The sequence below is a fragment of the Tympanuchus pallidicinctus genome, unplaced genomic scaffold (genome assembly GCF_026119805.1).
Source record: "Tympanuchus pallidicinctus isolate F22 unplaced genomic scaffold, pur_lepc_1.0 scaffold7, whole genome shotgun sequence".
NCBI classification, from domain to species: domain Eukaryota; kingdom Metazoa; phylum Chordata; class Aves; order Galliformes; family Phasianidae; genus Tympanuchus; species Tympanuchus pallidicinctus.
This window is the reverse complement of record NW_026294791.1, coordinates 4,915,125-4,942,465: the sequence shown is the minus strand read 5'-3', so window position 1 is coordinate 4,942,465 and position 27,341 is coordinate 4,915,125. Positions and strand designations below refer to the sequence as shown.

General features: G+C 42.6%; 1 protein-coding gene across 2 annotated transcripts in view; it reads right to left on the bottom strand.

Moving 5' to 3' along the window:
* Nucleotides 1-27,341, bottom strand: part of GLIS1 (GLIS family zinc finger 1) — a 178,067-nt gene that overhangs the window by 36,517 nt on the left and 114,209 nt on the right. For both annotated transcript variants that reach the window (XM_052666385.1, XM_052666384.1), the window contains exon 4: nucleotides 2,393-2,554. In XM_052666385.1, coding sequence (XP_052522345.1) covers nucleotides 2,393-2,554 — 162 coding nt within the window. The remainder of the gene's footprint in view (nucleotides 1-2,392; nucleotides 2,555-27,341) is intronic.

Genomic DNA, 27,341 nt, shown 5'->3' with positions numbered 1-27,341 from the left:
TCAAAGCTCACAAAGTTTTCAAGTTGAGCTGCACGTTTCTTCACCTCATCTGTCAGCATGAGCTCGGCCTTCTCACATGCACCAGCAAGTCGTCTGGTGCCTTCTCAAAGCTGTAGAACTGGCTTGTCATGAACTCAGCATCGCATTCCTTTTCCCCTGGCTTCAGAAAGAGGGTGCACAAATGCAGGGGGAAAAAAAGCAAGCAACCAAGCAACAGTTTGGAAAGGAGTGACTGTGAGGTCCTTGAAGCTAGCTGCTGTACTCCTGGAGGAGTGATGACATGCCCTTTTTACCACAAGAACAGATATGTTCCCTTTGTTCTGCCTAGGAGAAAGATCTACTTCCAGATGATTTAGTAGAGATTCAATCAAACTAGTATACGCCAGTGAATCTCTGAAATTATTTACAGATTCTCCTTCTGGAGAAGATAAATGATGGACTGACCTACATTAAGAAGTTTTAAAACCAATTCCAAATGCACTCAATAAGGAGTGAGTAACCTACATAAACCCCTTTTCTTTGTAAGTACCTCAAGAGGATAAGTACTGCTGCTCTTTCCAGCCAGCAGGAAATTTCTGAAGGAATAATAGAATCATTCACCAATTCATGGCCTTATGGACTAACAGCACCTACCCAGAAAGACACAGGGCAAAGCAGATTTACTGAGTGTATCCAGAGCACACAAAGTACTGACATCTGAGGAAAAACTACAGAAAATTTTAACATACCCCTTAGCTGAACAAACAGCAGAGTATTTTCCAACCACTGGTATCACCCACTGATAAAATAATTTGAGTTAGTGATACGGGAGCTAGATGAGAATCTGACTATTATTTACTTTGGCAATTTCCCTTGACATTACAGACAACTACTTTGTCCACTGAGCTCAGGCAACACGCAGGCTTTACAACAGCACCATGCTGTAGCTTCGTCACTTTTCACATTCACATAACATAAACCACAGGATCTTAAAATGATCGCAAAGAGGCGGACAGAAGCTGGCATGGTGTCAGGCCACAGACACAGTTCTAAAGAACCTGCAACAGAATCAAGCGGATAATATTTTCAGGCATTTAAGAAAGTTAGGAGAAAATGACTACTGTACCTTTTTGCTGATTTATGAGCTTTTCAGATAATTAAGACAGAGATAAAGAAAGAAGAAAAGAAAATAGAAAGTTAAGAGATTTGTCTTCAATAATCCACAGATACACAAATTTCAGCTTATTTTGTTAACTCATTATTTATCTTTCAAAACTAATAAATGGCATTCCATCTGTGCGCCTGGCACAAATGTACCCGTTAGATTTAAGCAGTTCGATTTCAAAACTGTGCACCCACAATTTAGTATATCCAATTTCAAAAGAGACGCATTTTAGAACTAATTACAAATTCAAATATCTCAGTTTGACTTTCAAATAAATAAAACATTGTTATTGTAAGTGTGCTTTAGTTTGGAAAATGTGACTGACTTGCTTCTCTTACTTGTTTGTTTTTGCAAGGCATAATGTACATTAGACATTCCTTAATGCTGCACTGTCTGAAATGTGTAACTGCTTAAAAAGTAAATATCAATTAAACTCAAAAGTTCTGCCCCATAAACACTTGGCCAAACGTTAAACCATATATTCATTTCTTTGAAAAGAAAAAAACAAAACAAAGGAACAACTCTGGCTGTTGTTCTTTAAAAGCTTTATGCTGAGCACTGAACTTGTCTACAAAGTTGCCTACTTGCTTTCTTTCCCCATTCTCCAGTGATTTCATTTTCTCAGAGCCTACCACACTAGACAGGCTCCCAACTTCGTCATGGACAAGCGAGAAGACTTGTGGAGCTCAGCCACAGTCTAGCAACTGTATGTAAATGTGATTTGTTTCTCACACCTAAATCTGGTGGTGGCTTCTTCACAAATATCACAGATGTATCTTTACCTTCAGAAAATTACATCCAAAACAGGACGGCATGCCTTCTGTTGAGATGTCTGAGCTGCTTTTGCGTTCATTCAGAAGAGACTTTTTGAAGCAATAGAGGATAGGAAGCAAGACAACAGCATCATTTAGTACAGCAGCAATGACTCAGCTTTCACTCATACTATACCTTATCCTACAGGCTCCTTCTCTTACTGGAACAAGAACAATGGAGGTTTGCTGAGTGACTTTATTTCTGAGTACATTATTTCTCAGCATGAGTAACACAGCTGAATTTGTCCTTTCGTGATTACAACACTTTTCATTTCTCAAAGCACATTCAATTAAAAACAAAAGTGCAGTTGCTTATAGCTGAGCGTTCTGAGGCACCCATCATGGAAAGGTAGAATAAGAGTCCCTATCCACAGAGCAGACAGTGTACAAAGACCACTGGAAAACAGTGCGACTCCCATCCTGAAATCATGCTTACAGTGTCCAGGTGCGTTCGCTGATGCTTTGCCCGGTCACTGGAGTTGCTGAAGGCTTTCTGGCAGCCTGGATGCTGACACAGGTATGGCTTCTCCCCAGTATGACTTCGGAGGTGAATCTTAAGGTTCTCAAGCCTAGAAAATGCCTTGTTGCACCCTTCGAACTGAAAAAAAAAAAAGTCATAAAAAATGGTTGTAAAACAGTATTAAATAAACCATGTGCAGCCACAATGAGAACAGTGTAAGATCCAAGCTGGACATGTAATAAATCAACCAACATTCAAACATCTGCTGAAATTTATGGATGAAACACAACATTTTGCGCTGTTCATTTAATCTGTCACTGAAGACACGGTGTGTAGCTCAGCAATAATACATGGGTTATAAATATCCCACACGTTCTTCTGAAGTACTGAACGCTTGAAGACATGGAGCCAGTATGGAAACCTTAAAGAAAGAACAAGTGTTCTGACGAGCTCTCTCAGTTGCTAATTAGCACAGGAACCACTGTGGGCAGTAACAATTAGCTGCTACAGAGGGAGCAGGAGGAGCTGTTTGCAGTGGGTAAACCTGGTTTCAGATGTCTGAAATGGGATACCCTGAAGAGCATGAGCACAGACTATTACAAGACCTGATCCATTTGAAGATCAATCCAAAGGAACTCTGCTGTCATTCTGCACCCTTTTCTTTACTGGCTCTATCATTCAGATCCGTTCTCGGCATTTATACAGCCAGTAACCTGAGCAATTCTGAGATCTTAAGCACCCGTTTCATTAAGGAACTTAGCCATAAAATGCTGCACAGCATTCATAACAAGAGTAGCTGTTTCAAATTAAATTGGAATAAATAAATAAATAATATTTCAAACTAGCAGGCCAAGGAAAGAGTGCTCTGCGTGGATGGCTGCTAATTTTCAGTGTTACAGGTGCCTGTTCCTCCGCAGGGAGGTACTACCTAGGATGGGCTTTGAGAATGAACTCAGCTGAGCACAAATACACGTATTTGCACATTCATGCACCAGCAAACCCAGAAGGTGCACTCAGATGTTTACACATGCTCACAAACACTTCCATGCACACATACTCACACGTGGTGGTGTGTTTGTACTCTGCCCGCTCTGCATCGCAGCTTCACCGCAGATTTTCTTGTGTCTATACAGATAGGAGCCTGATTTGACTGTAATTCGGGACCTCAAAGAATGTACTTGAGAAACAACAACTTGGTGCATCTTCATGTTAGTACCAAGAACAATTTTTACAGATAGAACAACAATTTCTGGAAGTCATGTTTTTTATATGATTCTTGCTCATGACCACAAAATTAATAGAAGTGCTTTGTCACCTCCTCCTGCTGAGTCAGGATTTTGTTCAGTACAGTCACAACCTGTGGTTCTTTGGATGGTACCACAGGAATTGTACTCTCATCCATCCAGCACATTCTATTTGTTATACACACATCTCTCATACATTTTGGTGTGTGTGAACTTCTGACTCAGTTTTTGCATCCAGTATTGCAGGCAGAGGGGTGTGAAGTGAGAGCAGATGGAGATGCCATAACCTGGAGGCACCTGGTCTCCTGGTACCCAAGAAGGGCAGTTTTGACTGCTGGTAGAGAAAGGTCCCTCACTTCCTGCTCAATTCCGGGTATGCCTTAAGCATCTGAACAAGGCGACTTGCATTCTCCAGCCAGTGCTCCATTTTACAGACTGTGTTCTGCCTTTGGACAGAGATCAACTCTGCATACAGGAGATAAAACACATCAAGACATCCCAGCAAACAGACACCCCTACAGGGGGTTTCCAGAGACCATGCAAACTTCTGCCTTTCTCAGTCACTTATACACTATGGTTTTCACCATCCTAAATATTTTTTCTGCTCTGGGCACATGCAGAATGTCCAAATGGCATATTTAGGTCTATGTGTGCAGACAACTGTCTGATATGTAAGTACTTTCATTTTTCCCCACCACCATGATGAAAGCTCTGGAGCTACCCAGAGACCTACAGCCCAGGGCTCCAGGAGCCCAATCACAGCTCCCCTCAGAACAAGTTGGAGAGGAAGGGGGCAAATTTTGGAAGTGTTCAAGCCACCAAAACTTAAAACAAACTTTCTTTCTAGTCATCACTAAAAATCTGGCAAAGGACTCAGAATGATGCACTGAAATGTGCAAATATGCTGAAGTCTTGGAAAAATAAGCAGTTCAGCAAGTCCATACTTCCCACATGACGTTCTATAAAGACAACCTCTGGCAAATGGATTCAGTGCTCTGAGGTGATGAAGACCTGTTCCTCTTTGTGAACCAGATCCCTTTCTTTTCTTATCACTACCTTTCTTCACACTTCTCTCATCAGTGTTGTGTCCATACAGTTGTATCATCTCCTTAGAACATAAATCCCTTTCACTTTCGATTCAGTAGACCAGCTCTGCTCAGTTTTTCTTACTGACAGCTGACTACAAGGCAGCCAGAGATCAGACCTGGAGTCTACCAAGTTACTCTGGCAGAAAGCCTTGCCCTTCAGCTGTTCATGCTCACTTACTTGCATATGCAATTCCTCATCCCCCACCTGAGCACACACTCCTAACGCTATTGTGAGCCCTTTGGCCATGCTTCTCACTCTCAAGAGCTCACAGGTTCTGACAGACAAGCCTCAAAAAACACATTATATGACAACACTCCTTGTTAACGCTCCTTGGCAGACTCTATAGACTGCTGGCACCAGAATCCCTCCAGTGACATTCTACTACCTGTTCCTTCTTGTCCCCATGCCATCTCAAGCCTGGAGAGAGCAGGTAGCACACAGAAGGCATTTCTCAGCTATTCAGTCACGAAGCTCCGTATGTTTAGCTAGTGGATTATCAGTCTTCAGCTTTATATCTACAGCCTAATGCAAAGTAGGAAAGTATGTAGAATAGTCTAAACTAATTAGGGGTCCAGCTTCATCTCCATTGATGTCAGTAGCAAAAATTCCAATGGCAAATGTCCTAAAACATCTAAACACAGGCTTAATTTGAAACACATGAGAGCACACATGCTTAAGAGTTTGCTAGATCGGGACTTAAGGAAGTGAAGAAACAGACTACCATAAATGCTCAGAGCTACAGCAATACTTTTACTGTGGTCAGCAGCCTTTTTTTTGGTGCTAACACAGAATCCAAAGATTATGTATTAGCACCACCACTCATACATGCGCCTGGACTTCAGTGGCTTTTCTTAATTATATTATTTTCTAATTTTTACTAATTGTATTATCCAGCTTGATTACGCTGGATAACTTGCAGTGGGGTTAGTCACAACGCTGTGTCAAATTCAGTCTAACCACATGAGGTGAGAGGAAAACATCAGCAAGAGTGATGTGACTACAGCTCATAGGTATGAGGAGGTAGGGCTGCTACAAGTAGGGTGGCTAAATATGAAGAAAACCAGCAGAAAAGGCATGGGCATGTGAGCCTTGCTGGCATGAGATGAGAAGAAGGGCAGATACACAAAGGTGAAAAACCTGAGAGGGAGAGAGGAAAGGAGTTGGCACGAAGAGTTGACAGGCATGGGGCTGAGAGAATTCATTCAGAGCTGCAGAAAAGTCCTCACTTCTTCGAAGGATTCGAGGAAACCCTCTATTTCAACTCTGTCTTGATGGATCTGGTAACTGGATCCCCTGCAGCTTTTCCCTACAATGCCACGTGTGAGGGCAGCACTGCTGGGACCCAGCTTCCTCAAACTGGAAGTGTGGTTGTCCTTGCAGTTCTACAAGGACGTGATAACTTCAATAGGTTGCTGCATAAACTGCATTAGGGTGACTTTGTGAGGCATTTCCTGGGCTTCACTGCTGTTCTCTGGCACTTGTAACCTTGCTACCTACTCCTACCATGTGAAGCACATGTGCCCATACATGTAAGTCAAGCAAAACTACTCCCAGAGAAATGAGCTGCTCTTCCTCCTTCTCAAACAACCACCATGAAGAGCCATCAGTCCCTGACATGTCTAGGTTCCAACTACAAAGAACAAACGTTCAGTTTCCAAAGGGCTTCAGGACGGTGAGAGCTATCTGACCAACTGAGAAGGCCACTGACAGAACCTCCCAGACATCTGGCCCCAATCTGTCACTGCTTAATCCTACAGTTTTAAACATTTTGTTGATGCTCGATGCCTGCGATCACAGTAACAACCACTGCGTGATCCTCAAAGCCTGTAAAAGTCACACAGCTCTTAAAAAATAATTATATTGCCATTAGTACTTTTGTCTTTATTGTGAGACTTTAATGTGTACTTCAGACTCTGCTACGCACATCCGAATGCAGACACAAAACAACGCCGCATGACTGCAGTAAATAGCATGATGTAGTCACTGGGTTTTATTGCTAACGTGATTTTAGAATCAGGCTTCTACAAGGAAAAAAAGTGCTGTAGAAATGTACAAGACTAAATTAGCTCTATACCAGATGGAAATACGTATGTTATCTTTATTTTACACTACAGTCTCACTGGAATATAACTGCTGGAGTATCAAGCATTTCAGAGGCATATTTATGAGAACACTGAATTATCTCATGGTGATCTAAACACATCACAATTTTCCTAACAAAACAATTTAATCTAATAACTGTAATTGCTTGAAATGTTGGTTTTTTCTTTCCTTTGCTTCCACATCATGATTTGAATGCACCTGAGAATGCTGCCACGCAGAAATAACAGCTTATCCCCATGAGGGCTTATATTATCAAATGTTTACCATTTCCACAAGCATATTTAATCACAGTTGTGTCTAGAATATCTGTCAGTGGTGCAGATCAGAAGAAATAAACTACAAACTAAATAGCTCAGACCATAAGGTGAAGCAATAGCTGACATTTTCTTAGGAAATGAGTTATGACTGAAAAAGAGAAGCCTTCACAGTTGTAGTGCTAAATAGGTCCAGTGTGCCATTAGAGAAAGCTCATTAATATACACCTCTGCTCTGTGCTGCAAGATCAGTTAAACAAGCTGCCTTTTATTTATAGACCTAAAAGGGAAAGAGCAGGTCATATTGGCTGCTGACATCTCAGACAGCCTACAGATGGAAAACCCAAAACATTTCATTCCAAAGCATTTAATACTATCAATAGGAAATCTTATGTCTGGTCAAAACATCTACAGGCCTTACGAACATTGTGAAATGTTCTTTCTTCCCAGCTGATTACAAAATTGGGAAAATTTTATTGGAAAACACGCTATGAGAAAAAGGATCTTGTGAGGCTGTGTGTCCTTCTGGAGGGGAGGAAATAGTCACACCACTCTTTAAATAGCACCAATGTTTTAAAGCACACTGAGTCTAATGTTGGTAACATGCAGGAGGCAGACGAGGCTCCAATCTGTTACAAACGTCAGTAATCTAAGTACTCAAGTCCATCCATCCAACACCAGAATCAAAATATCTGATTTGGAGATTTGCTTTTTCTAGCAAACACCCAATTAATTTTTCATTCTCTATAGTAGCTACACAATGTAAAGGAAATGCTTGCTCATAAGCAACATGACTCATGCAAGGAATTCTATTAAACTGAACAGAACTATCTGCGTGATAAAAAGTAACCCATAGGACTGAGCTCCCAGAGAATCCCAGTGCAGGCTGCCCCTTTACAGATTTCAACTGGTAGGTGCTGCTTTTCTCACTCTGCACTAATGACCATGGAAGATGCTGTAAGGGAGCAATAGGACCTGCTACTTCTGTGGTGGTTTTTGTGGAAGTCTGAACAATTTATGTTTGCAAAGTGACACTTCCCCATGATACTGCATTTGATAGGTACTCATTCCATTAATTATATTATCAACAAGCAGTTTGGACTTCAGCCACAGTACTGTACAATTACTGGAGTGAAGGACAAGAAAAGGTAAAAGGTTTCATAGCGAGAAGAAAAATTCCAACGTTCTCAGCCCTGTTACAAACTCAGTGCATCTTTCCTGTTGTTGGCTTTTAAAGGCAATTACAACTAATCATGTGACACTGACATCGTGCACAGGCTGTTCTTTCATCTACCTATCTGCTCTTAGACTGGTTGCGTATTTCCTAATTAATGTGAAACTGGGAAATACTAGTATACTGAAAATCCTGGAAGAGGTGTTTGATCAGCATACATCACTGAATTAAGCAAGAATTTGGACCACCTCTCATTTCTTTCAATGTAATGCATTATTTAAGGACCTAAGCCTGCATTCCTCATCCTCCCCCAGCACCAGGACCAGATGCATGAGGAATACAGACTGGCCCTCAGAGGGCAAAACAACAGATGCACTTCAGCCAGCAGTCTTCCAACATCAAACAGGGCTGATTCCACATGTGAGGTAACTTCCACAGACCAGCAAACTTCCCTGACTGCCAAATCCTACCTGCAAGCATCCCCTGGGACAGGGTTCCTCTGCTCTCCATGTCACCACCTGAGAGGCAACGAGCCCTGGTCAGCTCCCTGCATCCCAGGGAGCCACACAGCCAGCCAGGGCCAGCAGGCTGAGGCCACCCAGTGGGACAGGACATGCTGTGTTCTGGAGCTGCCTGCCCCTCTCCCCTAAGCACAGAGGTTGTGCAGATGGAGGTTCTGGGTTTTGTTTTGTAAGCTGAGTTTATCTGTGCTCCTGAGTAACTCTGGCATTAGATGCAAGTTTTGCCTGTCCTCTCCCAAGGTTGCTGCTATGCTCATTAGCAATGACTGAGTCTTAGCCTGTCCCAGAGCAGTGCTACATGTTTTGGCTCTCAAAAGTCTTCCTCGTGTAATTGTAAGTTACCATGTCAGGAAAGGCAGGAATGCTGTTCAGGGCACTGAAATCTTCCTAGATTTCTTGTTGTACCCATAGGTCAGGCACTGCAGTTAGCATTGCAGTGAGCTAGCAGACCCTGAAAAAGCCAGAATACCTAGGAAACTATCAAAGCATCCTATCATTTTCACTATCATTAACACCCTGTTGCTAGTCTTGAAATTCTTTCTTGTCATCCTTCTTTAATCAAGCAGAAGGATAAACATTTGTCGAAACAGGAGTACTTGCATTTACTTACTGCAACACATGAGAACAAACCAGCAAAGTTGGGGATCTCTTACTATCAGAAGCATGACAGCCACAAGTTTTGCCATAAGGTTTTGCTAAATATGTCATTTGGAAACTAAACAATTTTCTGAAACCTCATTACAGTTGGAACTGAATGCAGTATTATGGCTTGCAGGCAAAAATAACATTGCATGGAGCAACGGTTTAAAAAACAGAATGCAAAATTCATACGGTCATGTAATAAGCAAAGACGACCCCTCTTCCAAAATCTACATGCCGGTCCCTTTATTTCTTCCTGTGTAATTGGGCAACTATTATGTACTGGGATTTTTGGAATAGCTTGCAACTTATTTGAAATTAAAGAACAACATGCAATCCAAGATTCGCCGCTCCGATATCTGAGGCCAGATCTGCTTGTTACTGAGACAAAATCAAGATTGAACAAAATCAATTAAAAACCTTCTCCGGCTGTGTCAGCAAGGAACCATAAAGAAAAGAAACATGCTAGTTCTCTCCAGTTCTTTGAGATGTTTAAACAAACGATAGAGCTTCCTACACAAACCCTCAAGCTCTGTTCCTCTGTATTGGTAAGTCACTGTCTCACCTAACTGTGAAACACTTCAATTCCAGTTTGCACCTATTTACACCCATTCCAGGTGAAAAACTAATGAAGCCTTGTCTTATGCTCTTGCCCAGTGAGTTACCACTGCAGACAGCTCTCTGCAGAACAGTTTTCATTGACATATGGAATAGAACAGGGATGACTGCATTGGAGTAAAGAGATGACTTGCTTGAAACACTGAATGCAGCACAAGGACTGATAAAGAATCCAGCATTGTTTATGTGAACTCACCAGCTGCAATTAAAGAAAAAAGAGCAGAGGACAACGGCAAAAAGGGAAAAAAAAAAAAAAGTCATAACAAAAAGAATAAAACACTCCCCAAACTTATAGCTGATTAGCATAGCATCTTAAAAGGCTAAAGCACCACATGTGTGGCATGTTACAAAAGAAGATTAAAATAAAGGAAAAAATATCCAGAGAACCATGAAGTCTCAAAACATCTGGAGTTTTATAGTAACGAGCAGGAAAAAAAAAGTCAAAAACATAATTGAAAAAAGTCCACTGTGATACATTATTATACAATGAAGCTTAATGGAATTGAAAGGAGAAAAGATGAAAAGGAAAATGGGGGGCGTGCAAGGGGGGGAAAGGAATGAAAGAAACAAGAAAAGGCATGGCATTCATATTCTAAAGGATGTCACTGAGGGTTTTTATCCCAGTTATTAAGAATTACACACCCTGCTTCTGTGAGCTGGCCGAGCAACGTGCTGAGCGCTCTCTCAGCGCAGCACTGCTTTGCCTGCTGTGGAGTTCATCAGCCCCCTGTGCCCAGGGTGGGGGCACTCCTCACTCCCAATTCCCTGGGAGATCTGCAAAGGGATGGCAGACGAGCTGCCCACCCTGCTTTACATTGAGCCCAACGGCAGACCTGATGAGAGGCGGGAGCAGGACATAAATTAAAACTGCTTGCAAAAAACAATGCATGCTCTCAGGAATGAGGCAAACAATCTTACACCGCTATTTTGGCATTAGAAACTAGAATCAACTTTAATTGAAGTACTCTGAGTGTATTCACTAATAAATGCTCACATGGACGACTGAAATGAAAAATTTCCCTCTTTTTTTCATATTTTTTTCTCCTTCTTTAATGAACCAGTAAAAGCAGAAATCTACACATTATCCAGTTTGCCTTTGTAATGTGCTAACAGTGTGCCTATAAACAGTTTCCTGTGCACCACAAGAAATGTCTTTCATTAGATCTGTGCTCTGTTGTCCCCCAACACTGGGAGATTGAAGACCAGCATGCATCAAGCCCAGCCTGCAGCCAGTATGGTGTAAACCAGTAGCAGTACGCATCACCCTCACCTGCTGCTGTCCTGTTCTCAGCTGGGATAGATCCTCCTCAACTATTTTTATTATTACTTTTTTTTAAATGCAGGGAAACCCATCTCATATCGTTTTCATGACTAACAGATATTTTACAATCGTAAAGATGTTTACAGTAACAGTTACATCATCACAGCTCACAAAGCAACTCCTCTCCTCAGCAGACCAAAGACAGGAGGATCTTGTGGGAGAGAACAGATCTGCAAGAGGAAATTTCTGGCTACAGCTAACTGAATCAGCCAAGCAAGGCCTTGGCCTGATACACACCAACCTGTGAGGCCAGCATGCTGGATTCTGTGCCTACGACTCCAGAGGAGGTGTTACATCAAGATTTTGCCAATGTACATACACAGCCCTTTGCTCCCAGCAAGCTGACAGTGTCTCAGCATGGCTAGTGATGATGCTCACCAAGCCCTGCTCCAGCTTCAGGTGGTGAAGTTGCCTTCTGAAGCCTATTGTGAAGATGAGCTCTGCACACAAGAGCAGCTGGCGTGGCAGCAGTGCCAGGTCCCTTCATTCTCTATAGCACTGTGGGATCCTTTGGATAAAAGGCAGTATGGCAGTGTTCTTTTCTCAATAGCACTTAATGTTTTCCCACAGTCTTATTGTTTACAGGGAGTTTAGCAAGGCACTTCACTAATTTAAAATAGATTGCATCCCACATGGGTGGATAACAATAACACATATTGGTGAATCATATGGCTTTCAAATGATATGTATGAAAAAGAAGTGCTACACATTGTCTAAAATTTTATTGTGTGAAACCACAGCACTTAGCTCCCTACCAGCTGTGTCAACAATTCAGTGTAATAAACTATACAATTGGAGAATAACAGCAAGGTTAGTTCTAGAACTGAAAAGCCAAGATTAAAGCGTATGCCCTGGGAAAATGTAAATGAATAGAGATGAACACCATTTCTAGGTGAGAACGACCAGCCTTCCAAATCATGACTCCACAAAGAGTAGATTCCACAGCCACAGGTTGCCATCTAGAACCTTAGCAGTAAACTGGGTTACATGTGTGAAATGATTTTTAGAGGGGAGGAAGAGCAGGCTTTGATACCCGAGGAGACTGGCGTGCTGCACTTACACTGCACGGCCACAGCAGAAGCATCCTAACTCACTACAGACTTCAGACTTGTAAGGCCCTCTTTAAAAGGAAAAGAGGGTAAGAATCTCGTGTGAATTTGCTCCCCAGGTTCAGGTCAGGCACACACAACACAGCTCCTGAGGACGTTGCTGACATACCTGGCCCAAGGGCAGCCTGCACACAGCACGGCTCAACGAGCTGGGCTCAAGTAACAACGGTTCCAAAGTGAGCTGCCTTGCGTTATTTTAATATGCTGCTATATAAATAATTAAATGGCTGAATAAAAGACATTTTCTAAGCTAATATTTTGAGGGAAAACTGGAAATGGAACTCAACGGAAATAGGTTTTAAATTGAAATGTTGAACCGTAGCCCAGAAATGACAAGAAAATTAAATTTCTTTCTTTTTCCTGAACCCCAATAAAAAAGTCTTAAACACTCTCCACAGACCACAGTTTTGAAAGAAGTGAAATTATGTTATTGTCATGCATGATTATCCAACGTTTAGAAGGTATCTGCAGAGGTTTTCCTGAGAGTTATACCTCCGTCCTGCAACCTAGCAGGAAACCACAATCACTTCTGTACCTTACGTGAAGGACTTCGAAATGAAAGCGCCTCAGAATCAAATACGAGCAGCTTTCAACATGTGCATTTAATCTTCCTAGGTTAAGAAACACCCTGTGGCCACCACACTAAAGAACTGAAAACGTAAATTGAAAAAATTATATCCATATGATTAAGTAAGATTCTTAAAGAGAAACATGTTGTTAAGTACTTCATTGAGAATAAAATGAAATGCAGTAAAATAGAAGCTATTTGGAATAAATCACTGACGCACATGCTTTCTATGCAAAATGGCAGCATTTGGTTCTGAGCAGACATCTGGAGCGAATTAGCATTATGTTGAAAATAATATAAAATTAAAACATTTAGTTTCAGCTTCTAAAATTAAATATAAAATCGGAGACCAATGTTGTGCCGGACAACTCGCATCGTGACTCCGATAGCAAGAGTTTATTTTGTTTTTTTAAGTTGTTTATGCCTCCCATCGTTGTACTTGGAGCCCTGACACATCCAGATGCTATCTGTGCACCAGCAGCAGGCACAGCGTCGCCTCTTAAGCGTGCTGCTGAGTCCTGCACTGCAGGTTCACGTTGTGGAGGCCAAGGCCAAGCATGGGCCAAAGCAGCCTGGGTAAAACGAGAGGAAATGACCCCAAACCATAGGCAAAGCTCAGACCATGCCCCAGCCAAAACTCCCAGGGCCTGAAAAGATTTCAAATTTACATTTGCACGCTGACTGCGCTTCTTGGCTCTGGGGAGTTTCAGGGGTTTGTGTACTGAAGGTGCTGGGTGACTCTGAGCCTTTGGGGGGCTCCTCTCACAACATGCTGAGCTCTCCTAGCTGCTGGTGCTCAGCTCACATGAGAACTGGTGGGGCCAGCAGTGCAGTTCTCCCCTCTCTTTTAGCTCAGCTAGCACAATTTGATTCCCATGAAACCCAAGCTAATCTTGCTGTCATTTGCTGTCAGACTCAGAGTTCCATTCCCTGCAGCACTTCATGCTGCTACTCCACACGAAAATGACAACATGGATGGGAAACCCTGCTCAGCTCCACTCGTGGCTCCATTCTGCTTTTAGAGCCCTCCCGAGTTCATCTATCACTGGTGCACAACCCTCAAGCCAGGAAAAGAGCTCTGGGGAATTCAGCCTTCCTGCAGAAAAATCAGTAACTGAAACACTGCAAATGCCAGACACAACCATCTTCAGGTAGCTTTGCTAATGTACCTTTATGCTTTCAATTACCTTCCTCAGCATTTGAGACAAACAAAGAAGAAAACCACACAGGCAAGCAGCATTTTCCCTATTTTAAATTTATACTGCAGAAAGACTGAAAATGATCTCTTTTTCGTATGATTTATCTCCTTTCTGATGTACTTGGGAATATGCCAATCTTGCCACCTGTTCCTGGACTTCCTTTAAGGTAGCCCTGTCTTTCAACATGAAACACAAATTGGATGTGCACAGACTTGCTCCTGCACTTTGCAATGTAAACACCTGCACATATGTTTTAAATAGCCTCACACCTCTATATGTAAAATTTCAGACACCTGTGAATTGGCTTTAAATAGCCCCACTGGGTTTTGTGGATGGAGAATAACTTCCAGGTGTAGATGAATAAGGTTATTTCAAGGGCAACAGAGAGCCTCCGAGGTGAATTTATATAATACCACATTGCCAAATTTGAAGCAACAATCTTAGCATTTGTCTCTTCTGTGACTCATTAGTCATCTACAGAACTGGGACAGAAGTACATCTGTGTTGTTATGGATTCACTGAAGCACCTTGAGATCTTCACACGTGTTCTTCAAACAGTTGCACAGGAAATGCTAATATTCATTGGCTTTAGACTACAGTGTTTTGCTCTTCTTCTGGAAAGAACTTCAATTCCATGTCTCTGCTTCAACACTAAAAAGATGACTTTCTACTCCAAAATGTTAGCCTGCTTTGGCCCAGCATTTACTCACATAGAATTCTGATAAACAGGTCCATTAAGCTCTTCTATGTGAATAAAGGCTGGAAATACTGGTTACATCTGCAGTATGCTTTTTAAACTGAATGTAGTGAAGCAAGGAAGATCTGGAAGGATGAAGACAAGAATAATGACCTCTGGAGGACAAAACCAAAGCCTGACTAAGTTGCAGGGCACAGAAAGACTCGCTGCAAATAGAGGACAGCCAATGATTTCAGGTAGCACATGAGTCAGCTTAATGATATAATTCTCTTTCTTTCACTCTGGGGCCACCAAGAAAATCAGAACAGTGCCGAAAACCAAGGTGGAGAAATGCTGAGCAATCTGGGCAGCACATTGTACCCACTGAACAGGAACTGATTTGAAACTAGAGCCCATGATGGGGCCAAAAACAGTCATACAAAGGGCACAGAACACTCACTCCGCTTCTGAATTCTGCTCACACTGAAGAATTTATTACCAATTTTGATGTGCAAACCTAGTTCTGTTTAAGAGCAACCAAGTCTGTGTACCTAAACACCCACCCCATTTCAAGCAGCACAAAACATATCCCATTTTTATCATTATTTTCTTTGGTTCTCCATTGACTTTTTTTTTTCCCCCACCATCTCTAACAGATGACTTTCCCTCAAAGCTTACCATGACAAAAATCAAGCTCCTAAACATAGGAGTGCAGCCTGCAAGTTCTCTGAGTTAAAGCAAGCTCTGGCACAACAGCAGCATGGAGGACATAGGCAGCCACAAGAGATGACATCAGCAGATGACCACAAACACATTTGTCACCCTTCACAGCCACATGAACGGAACTTTGGCAAGTGACATCAGCAGCAATAGGAAGTGATCTTCCAGCAGCACGCAGGAAAGGTATGGCCAACTGAGAAGAACCTCTAAGAGCAATGAGCAAAACCATCCTCTTCCTTAGGTTGGCCTTCACTGCCAATCAGCTGAAACTTCTTGCTGCTCTGCAAGTGAATCAGATATGTGGCTTAATTCCTTAAGGAATTAAGAACCTTGCAATCTTTTAAGTCCTCTTCCCCTAGCATCAGTTTTCTCAGCATATAAAACATTCTTGTGTTGGGCAGAAAAGAGAAAAGCATATTCACACTGTCGTGGCTGAAAGGATATTTTCCCATGGCAGCATCCGCAGGGAACATTTAGCATTATGTCTGGTTGCCCCGGAGACACTGTGCCAACCTGAAGGCCAGTCACAACCTCAGCTGTGACCTCTTAAACTAAACCACAAAAATGCCATGTAGTCAGGCAGTACAGACTGTTCATTTACCCTGCTGTGGCTTCACCCTGCCCTCTGCTCTCTTCTCAGGATCAGTGTACGAATCTGGATCACCCTTGCCATTTATATCCCATCTTTCTCTCCTACCACGAACACAGTGGAACGGAGAGGGATGTAAAAATCTGACTGGAGCGTGAAGTTTTTAGTGGAGAGCTTTGCCTTCCCAGAATGAAAAATGAATGAAAAATGAATGAAAAACCTACCCTAGGGACAAATGAGAACAGAAAGCCATCCTCCTCTATACTATTTCAGAGCTGTTCTGATTCCACCAGCACAGCTCCTTCAGGCAGGATGCGGAGCTCTCTCTGGAGAGCCACGAGCCATGCGTCTGCTCTGAAAATGGCAGGCTGAAAGCAGCAGCAACATCTTGCTCCAAAGGTCTGCTTTGCTCCCTGTAGCAACAATTCCTGAACTCCCTGTTTCAGCACAGACTGCCTGTCAGCTCCAAGGTGAGCCAGATCGCTCCATAGACCTTGAAAGCAGCCTGGGCTCAATGGCAGCATGGAGCAGCTGGAGTTCCCGGCTGGATTTGACCATATGAACTTTCTTCCAGGGATGAAGAAAGAACGGCTCAGGGCAAGCATACTGCCAAGCTCAGTGGAAGGAAGAAGGGATTTTACTTTGACCAAGAACATTTAATTATTGAATCCATTCACCTGTTCTCTGAAATCACTTCCTTAGCAAAGTCATTTTGGTCTAACTCACAGGACTGCCCACTTCTGCATGTAAGCCCAGTGGCAAATTGTCCAGAACCACAAAAAACAACATCAAAACCACAAAGCACACCGACATCGCACACAACATGAAGAAAGCCAAGCTCTCACCACTTCTCCCGGGATACCCTCTGCCTTTCTCCCCTGCAGTTCTGGGGTTGGACTCTAGGAAGAACATCAACACAGCTGTCCTAGACACAAACCCAATGGCACTTCATCTGGTATCTTAAAGCAACAAATAAACAAAACCAAAGCATTTTTATGCCAAACACAACAGTCCAAATACACACTAACATTTAGGGAAGGATGGGATCTGGAGTCAGGGACCACAGTAAGCTGAAACTCTTTTTTTGGTTGCTTTTCATGCCAACTGAGAAGTTGTGAAAAATTAGTACGTTCTAAACCCTATTACTAGCCAAGTTTCATGCCCTTCCAGTGTTGGTCAGGTGTTCTGGGATGTAAATGGCAACAACAGTGATGATAAGCAAGGTAACAAAAACATGCAATTCTGTGTAATAAAGAAAAGTCATTATGGTCCACTTTTTGCTGTTGGCCACCGTTCAATAACTGGTAATTTAGCCACAAAGGAGCTTATTGCTGTGCATCTGTGATCTGTCAGAAACAGTTCTCAATTGAAACACACAGTTACTGCTATTCTTTGATCTACTATTGTGTATGGGACTTTATACTCTGTTTGTGCACACAACACTCCTAACTGGAAAAGCGTGTGCTCTGGTAACACAAGGGCCATACGTGCTCTGTGATGTCGTATGCTGGTTCACTTCACTGGTCTTTTATTGTACTTCAGTTCTTCAAATAGACACCACCAGCATGCACCACATACCATACAAATTTCATCCAGTATAAAAACTGGCAATAATAACAAAAAACCAAAGCCCTCAGAAATGTAAAGGTTTTCACGTGTCGGAACCTAAACAAAATTCCTTTAGATTGTGGTCCAAGATTTAGATAATGACTTTCTAATTAATAAAAGCCATCCAATTTGTTTATCTCCCTCTAAGGTTTTTGATGTGCCCATTTTCTCTCCACCACAAGTTCATTTGAGAAAGAAACTGAAGTTGGAAGAATTCTTTGTGCTCTCTTCAGCCATTAAAACACCTTTCAGATCAACCTAAACGCTTCTATTTAGTGGGGTTAAGTATGCTTGAAATCATTTACGATTGTTTTCTTTTTTTTTTTCTCCTCCCCCCTCCACACCCCCACATTTGCTTTTCTTGTTCATGTTTTCCAAGTTAACTTTGTTGGCCCAAAAGGTCAAAACCTTGTTTTGCTTTGAATGAAAACATAGATTTTGGCAATCAGTTCTGTGCCAGAGAATCTGGGAGTTGGCACAGGAATTTGGCCCATTGTGTGAACACCTCTTAAGTGCCTGTCCCTGGTTTAATTATCTCACTTCCCTTTGACCCTAGTAATTCCTATTTCAACACAAGTATTTTATGGATTTATGTGTAAAGAGGGAAAGAGAGATGTACGTACTTTTGAATCCATCCCAGTATGAAGCAATCATTTTCAATTAGCATGCCCTTAGATGAATACAATAAGCTAGTGTTTTTCATTTCCAGTTTGTTTTGTTCCGTGCAAAAGGATTAAAGAGATAAAGGACATACTAAGACTGGTCCCAGATGCAGATGTAAAGCCAGATTTGTTAATTGACGTGCTAGAAGGGCAAGGCTGGCCACCATTTCTAAGGCTTCAGATTGCTGTCTTCTAATTGCATCCTTTTTTTCTGCTTCCAGTTAAATATTAAACATCAAACTGGTTATTTGAGACGGCATCAAAAATACATAACTGCACCCCAACATTGTTCTATGATCACTAGATGTAATGGCAAACAATAACTTAAATTAACCTTCACAATTAAGGGAACAAGATGTAGTAAGTAGAGACTTCTTTCCATTTCACTTCTAGACAGAAACTTGAAAGCATTACGTATGCAGTGTTGCATGCTACCAATCTCTTGGCCCACCATCACCACACAGGCACTTTGGCACCACTAGGAATCGTTGCCACCATTTGCTACCCCCTTTTGTTCATTCCCACTGTGTTTTGGGACCTCAGTTCAGCTAAAAGAAGTATTAGCAGAGTCATGCTGTGAACCAGACCAGTGATTTTACCAATTAAAATTAGCAAACATTAATTTTAATGAAGATCTACTTAGTTCAAAGTGTAGAACTCATAAACACAAGCAATGGAAAGGAGGGACAGCAACATTTAATCACTGGCACACGAACAAACAGCCAGGGAAGAATTTGTTCAACCACATGCCCAGTGCTCTGTTTCACATACATGAGAAACGATGCTCCAAGTACTGCAGGACCAGCACAGCCAGCGTTACAGAGCAGCAAGCAAAAACACAGACAACTGCAATCCAACTTTTCAAGCAAACACCAGCTCTCCAGTGAAACCACAGCCTGTTATAACACTGCTCCTCATTCAGCCCTGCATCACCTCTCCTCTCCACACCACGCAAACTGTGTTCCGTTAAGGCCTGACTTGTTCCTTGGTGGAGCAATCTGAGACTTGCTAACATAAAACTCACAGAGTTATTATAGTTATTATTACCATTTCCAGTCATTTTCTACAACTCACATTTTGACTGGTATGCAGGCAATCGTGATCAAACTTCAGCTTGCGCTTCAAGAAATGCAACAGTAAATCTTCAATTTATACCTACAATAATCTGGTTGAATCTCTTCATGCTATATACAAGCAATTGAATGCATCTCCCTTCTTAAAATCACAGTTGCACAGAAACAAAAACAAAAAATCATTTAAAAAAAAAAAAAAAAACAAATACTGAACACTTGGGAAGCCAAGGGCAGCTTGAGGGAAATCAGTACTGGATTTGCCTTTAAAGTGGCATCTTTAACAACACCTAAGATAATATAGGCATGACATCTTCTAGTAGGTGCAGATGAGAAAAGTCTGCTAATTGCTGAAAAAGTCTTGACAATGCTTACAGTTCCAGACAGTACTACAGAGGAATAGGGAACATCTGACTACGAGCAGCCGACCACGTACCCCCAGTGTTTGCTGACAAAACTGAGTAATGCTTTCTCCTCAGCATCACCTAAAGAGCAAAGTGAAATTATCAGTAGCCAAGAGGAAGAAACTGTAAGGATCATACCTTGAACTCTGGAAAAAAAAAAAAGTCACGCAACAAAGCCAATCTGTCTCTGCCTCCTCCACATGATGCTCTTTAGCCCTGGAGGTCAGCCTTGGCACTTAGGCAGGATGAGTGTTTTTCAGCTACAGTACAACTTAGATGAGGGCCGGGAGCGGGCTGGCAGACACTGCTGAGTGGCTTTTACCATTCCCTGCAAGGGGGTTACAGATGCACCAGAATTTCTGCAAACCTCAAGTTTTCTCATTCTGATTTACCTTTTCTTCCTTTCACGGTTTCCAGAACTGAATGTTCTGGAAAAGAAGCAACAAGTTGTCCAAAGGTAAATGCAGCTCTGGATTCACTGAGCTTTAGGCTGGCAAGTTTCTACTTCTTTGTTAAAAAGACAATAGAATGGGGGAGCAGCATCAAACAGCTGGGACTGGCTTACATATCACAGTTAAGCCTCTCTCGTGCCTAGAAAGAGATTGACAGTACTAAATAACTCCCACAAATCCCTGTCTTCTCCCATGCTATCTTAGAAGAGTGAAATAGAGAAAAAAGGTGCCTGAATTCCTCACATCTTATGTCTCAGAGGTGCCTCTTAGCCACCAAGCAATCATCTGTGTTAGCGGAGCTGTGTCCCATTTCATTTCTTTGATTTTAAAACAATTTCTCATCACTCTCACTCAGCATCCTTATGCACTCCCTCACCCCTTGGCAATGACAGCCCCAGCCAGTCTGTGCCCATTCTGCGCTGCTCCGCTCCCCTCCCCTCTTCAAAGCTTCCTCACCCTCACTCTTCAAGCAGCTTCCTCCCAGAGCCACCTGAGGAGCTGGCACAGAAACAAGCACAGAGCTGTCAGTGAGAATGCTGCTGGTTTGTCACTGCATTCAGGCCACAGGGCTGGGAGAAATGGGGACCTGGCATTGGTGCTCTGATTCTCTTCTTAGGTCTGACTCCCAGATTTCCCCAGTTCCAAAATCATCTCATTGCACAGGTGTGCCCTTCTACATGCCCAACACATCACTCAGGAGTTGGGATTTCTTTATCCTAATCAACCTTCTCTCTAGCTTGTTACTGGTATAGATTTGGTCCATATGAGCTCTCTGCAGTAGCTGGAAGAACAAGCAATGTGCTGACCATTCCCGAGTACATCTATAAGATTACAGCATCCGTAATTTATTATCTTTCAGGAAAAGCCTCTAAGGTTAGCTATGCAAATTAGCACGGTGAATCCCTACATAAACACACAACCTGCAGAACAAAATTCAATAGCTGACAGCAGAGGACAGTTGCAATAGGATGCCAGAAGGCTGTCAGCCTCCTGCCAAGAGAAACAGGTATGGCAGCAGTGTAATTTGTGCTTAGCACATCCACTTGGCTTGCTGAAGTACTGTGACCACACACAGGCTAAGAATCTCCTTGCTTGGTCTTTCTGGTATGCACCTCTATGGCCAATTTTTTCCATTAAAAACCATTTGAAGTTGTATCCCCAAGGGTGCAATAGGAATCTTGAAATAGCCATGACAAATCCTGAAAGGATGAGATCAGTCAGAGTGGGAGGTACAAGAAGTGTGGTTATAAGCTTTTTGGGTGTACAAATAATCTGTGACATTAAAAACACCTTCTGAGACTGTAAAATTCATTTCTCTGGATGCATGGAAGAAAAATTCATCTTGACACCCTGCCTCACTGCTTCAGTTTGTGACATTCCACACCTAGAACTCAGTCTGAATGAGGAATCATCCAACAACCTCTTGTCAAAGTACTGGACTCCAGGTTAAGATGTAACCAGGTTTTCAACAGCACAAGTACAGTGAAATGCTGATGAGGTCCCAGCAGTTGAATTTACAATAAGCCAATCTTCCATCCTATTTCACACTCATAGTCAAGAGCTACCAAGAGTGTCAAAATTGGATTCAAATCTGACATCTTCTACAAGACCAGATGCATTAAGTTGAATGACCTGGCCCAAGGCACAATCAGCCATTCCACATATGGCTACATGCCATTAATTGCTTCACTTTATCCTGCTTGATATCTCCATTTCAGCTGTGAGGAAGTACTTCTGTATCTACAAAGATGGAAAGCTGTGCTGGAGTCCTGCAGGCTGAGAGACTATATGCTGTAAATACAATTACTCAATATGCACAGTAGCCACTATTTAAACAAGAATTTCTTAGCCAGTTTTAATTTTTTTGTAATACTCAAAGGCACCAGTAGATGTTTAAAGCTGTTTTGGGGCTACAGAGTACTAAAACAGGGAAAAAAAACCTTTCTGAAACAATTAGATTTCTATTCTACTCATCACTCACTCGCAATCTGAAAACAGGCCTGTCAATAAACCAAATGGAGCTTAAATAAGAAAAGCAGTATGCTCTCAGGCAGGAACCCTGTGTGCCAAATAATAGCTTGCAGTAAATTTTTATGAGCAAGTTATAAACCCCAGAAAAATGGAGCTTACAACAGAACCACTGGAGGACTGTTCCTCCAGCAGCACTAATACACTGCTTGCTCTGGCGTGGCGAAGCCTAGCCTCATCTCTTCCTCCTCTCTGACATTAACATGATCAGTACAGCTTTCCAGAGTGACTGAGGCCAGCAGTCCTCTTTTCATGAGCTGCACTGAGCTGCAGCATCAGCATCAACTCCCTGCATCTCTGAAAGGAACATGTCTCCTAGCAGCACTGCTCTTGGCACTGAAGTGCAATGCACGTTACCTGCCGAGTGATGCACCCTGCTCCACACGCTGACATCCACAGCTTCCCTTGGGAAACGTCTGCTACTCAGGTTCAAGGTTTACACTGTGAATACAAAGCCTACTGTTGGCCTCCTTCTACCTTGGCAGCAAAAATAGAGTTCTTACTTGAAAGACATTGGGCTATTTCATGCACCAATGGCTGTAGGATTTGTTTTGGGCTAGCAGCTTCAGACCAGGGGTCTATGAACAGAAGTAGAGATTCAGAAGAGAAAGAATTCCAGAAAGAAGACAACAGGGACCAACCACATAGCAGATGAGTGTTCATTACATAGTTACATCGCCCGTTTCCTCAACTTGTCAATATAGAAGCTATGATGAGAATACACTAAGTTTGTCCAGTGCGATTTTCACCTGTGTTGAACAGAGGACCTTGTCACCACACATTTCTCCTTATATGGAGAAAGGTGAATTTGGGTTCTTAGCCACAGACCAAGAGTAACGCCATCAACTTTGAGATCATCTCTACTTAGAATGTATGCCTGAAAACAGAACTCCAAACCAACCAAAATCAAAGAGAGGAACAACGGCAATAGCACAGGTCAGTGAGAAGACAGGTTTAAATGCTTCTGGAGCTGTGGATCAGATTCAGAAGCAGCACACTGCTTATCAGTTGGTAACACAGAGATGGGTGGGAAGTGCACCAGAGCTACACATTGTAAAACAAGACCCACAAAGAAAATGGCTGAGTTTGAAATTAACCTTAAATCTTACAGAGAATTGCAGTCAGATAAAAACTCTCCTCAGTGCCCTCAGTGAGAACTACCTGTGAGCACTGAGCACTCAGGACCCAAAGCAGCCTGCATTTCCTTTCTCCATCTTTTATTCAAAATGACACTTTCTGAACATCTGAAAGTGTTCATATAGTTTAGATTTTTCTGAATATTTCTAAGAGGATTCCCACAAACTTTCATATATTTCTGTGTTGTTTTCCCTTCCCCATTTTCCCACCCCCCCCCCCCTCTTTTTACCATTTGCTCCTTCTCCTTTACTGGAAAGAGACTAAGGAGAGACAAAAAGAGAAAAGCTGTATTTTTCATTGGGCAACTAAGACATTTTCTGGTCAGGAAACACAGAATATCTACAAGAAGGATAACCTGACTCTTGTGCCAGCTTTGTGACCTCCGTTTGCACAGAATGGTGACTTTCTACAACATTGCCCTGTTCTCCTCATCGAGTTTAACAGCAAGCTGGGAGCATCTTCCACAACCATTTTGTTGTCACAATCAGCTGGTGGTATTCCCTCATATAGAGCAGCATATCTAGCTTAAGAGAAAAGCAAACAGTTAATGGATTAATGCCAGCTGTCACGACCGCTCTTTGAAACCTGTTTGACAAAAGCAAAGTCACTGTCATGAAACAGTACCTCCTGCAAGACTTCTGTGGTCTCTCTGCTAACAAACACAATGACAGTTGTGAACAGCACAGCCTACAAGAGCACTGTTTTCCCATTGTCTCAGTACATCCTCCATGACTTAATTACAGATTTTTGGCTCTGCTTTGATTTCAGTTTGTACTAATGATACTTGATTGACAGTAACTTAAGAAAAATCACAAACTTATGTTAAATTACCAAGTTATTTATGTTTTTTTCTGCTGTTCTGATAACAATGACTTCAGTGAAACATATGGAACAAATAACAGGATATTTAGAAATCAGGAGTTTACAAGAAATTGGAAACAACTTGATATAAGCCATTTAAAAACTATATTGTGCTTCATTAAAATATATATATATTTACCTAGCCTGTCTGGTATTACAGGAAACAAATAAGAGAGAGGCACTTGCAATTGTAATTGAAGTGACAACATATTTCATGGTAGCTGGAGACTCCAACTATCTCTAAAGACTGGATTCACTTTAAAACGACGCAGCCTACTCACATCGCTGTCCAATTTCAAAACGCCTCTAATATTAAGAAGAGTTGGCAGTACGTTCCTCAGGCCAGAGCAGTACCGTACAGCATTAAGCAGCAGTTGCATTTGATTATCCCATTGTTCAATGGCAGCCTGTAGGCACAGCTGCACAGCCCCAGGGCATCGCTCCTCGGGGCGAGGTACTGCGGGGCTCCCAGAGGCACAGCTTGGGCTCACTTGGCACACAGCTTCCCACAGATGCTCAGACTGCCCGCAGCGTGCGTGGTGCCACCCCCTCAGCAAGTCCCACACATCGCCGAGCACGTCAATAACCAAGGCAGCAGAAAAGTCAATGGCAACGAAAGCACACTCACGTGGTGTGGCCAAGGAGTGATTCACACTGCTTAGGAGACGTGAGGTGAAGCAATAACACTGGAAAGTTAATAAATACCTAAATACAAAGTGTGAAACAGCAGTTTGTGTGCTCTATCACTCCTAATCATTTTTAATCATTCACAAACGACAAGTTATGATGCCTTGATGAGATAACAGTAGTTCTATGATGCTGGCAAACAGTTGGCTATGCCCAGACATTGGCTGAGATGTGCTCCTGTGCATGGACAGCAGTCCTACAGCACCAGGCCCAGAGCTGCACCTGGGTGTTAAGGCTACAGCATGGATTTCTACCACGTGCACCATGGTGCCGTGTGCCAGACTTGAGCACTGCCACAGTAAAGCACCAGAGACTTTGTGTCTTGTGCTGCAGAGCTGGAATGGAAATAAACTCACTATCTATGATATGGACCTAGCTCCTGGCACTGTGAATACAAGGTACATTCCACTCTAATTATTCCTAATTACCATGACTTAATCTATAAATATTTGCAACACACAAACACGAAAGTGCTTCCATATTATTAGCTACAGACATGTTACCAGCTGCAAGGATGCTCTGTAAGCCTTTGCAGTGCCTCCAGATACAGGCCACAGAGCAGAGCTCCTCAGCTGACGTCAGCCCTTTGAAGCTAGGGGCTTTCTTGTTTCATTGAGGCTTTCAATAGACAGTTGAATGGGAACCAGTGTAGCTCTAACATCCCAGTTTATGCACACCATCTTCCCATGGACCTTTCTTCTATCCTTCCATTACTGTTCTCCACAGCTGTTGGATACATCTATCACCAAGTACCCAGAATCTGACCTACCCTAAATATGCCTTTGCCTTGTCTTGACTGCTCCCCTGCTACTTACTGCTCTGCCTCTCCTCCATTCTGCTTACACTGCATGATTCTAGTACACTGGGCAACTTAAAACTGGCAAGATGAGACAGAGGCCCGTTGACAGTAGAGCAGCCATGACTCAAGCACGTTCTTCTCAACTTGACCAAGAAGTGGGTCCGAGTCAGATCTGCAGAAAGAGTCAGAGACAAATGCTGGGGTGGTTGTACAGGCAGCAAAGCAGTGACTGAGCAGTGCCAATGGTAACAACTGGGACTTCGGTTATCGTTTGTAGACCACTGGATGGCTGTGGAGACAGCAACCCCCAAGGCTAAGGCACACCTTTGGAATGGGGACAATAATTAAGGTTGCCCCAGAACGCCACAAATTTTTCACTTCTACCAGCCCTACAACTCAGGTGGGTATGCCAGAGAAGTTTGGCAGCACACATGTCCACAGAGGACAGATTCATTGCCTGAATGCATCAACTGCCATTGGCCATCAAGCTACCTCAAGTTGTAATGATTCTCACCCTCCTTCCACTCGCAGCAGTCCATCAGAGCAGAGACACTGCATGCAGGCAGTGTCTGAACTCACTATCGTGTCCCCCAAAGCATCTTGGGCCATAACTTATAAAGCTCTGAATACTTCTATATTATATAGTACTGAGAACTTGAAGGAAAACCAGACCAAATGAAACAAAGCAAGTGTAGACAATGAATAGCCTGAAAAATTAAAATAGCCTCAAAAAAAAATTGAAGAACCCAAGCTGTGCCCCTAAATGACTCATACTGAAGTAGAAGCCTTGTTTATAAGTCTAGAAGAATTGTAAAAATATGGACAGCCATAAGGAAAGAGCAAGCTCTCAGGAGATCCAAAGGTTACACAGTTTATCACTTCACTCTAATCTCTCATTACGCATTAAAAGGCACATAGCTCGCCCAAGCCAGTTTCTCCTCCTTCTTTCTTTAGGGATAGGGGAGGTAGAGGGTGACACTGTCACCTTCTGATCGTCAGTTTCTCCTTTGCCTCCCCCAGAGCTGAATGCCTTCTTTCTAAGACGTGACACAGAGTCCATCCCACATCAGAGGCTGGAGTGAAGCAGGGTGAGTTTGGAGAGGTCACACGATGACTGGGGATGACAACAGCCTGAGTCACTCCCACGGAATCTTCTTGTCCACTCCCACCTCAGAGTTCTCAAGGCTTTTCAAAGTTGAAATCGTGTTTTAGAGGACAGTAAAACAAACTCAAGTCTGCACAGGAGGCTAATACACATCGATGCCCTACTTCTCCTGGGTAAATACACACCCTCCTGTTAGCCTCCTTATTCATGCTGTGTCCCCAGCATGCTTTCTGCAAGCTGAATGGAAGTTTCATTCTGGGATTAACAGACCTCAGCCAACTGAGCAAT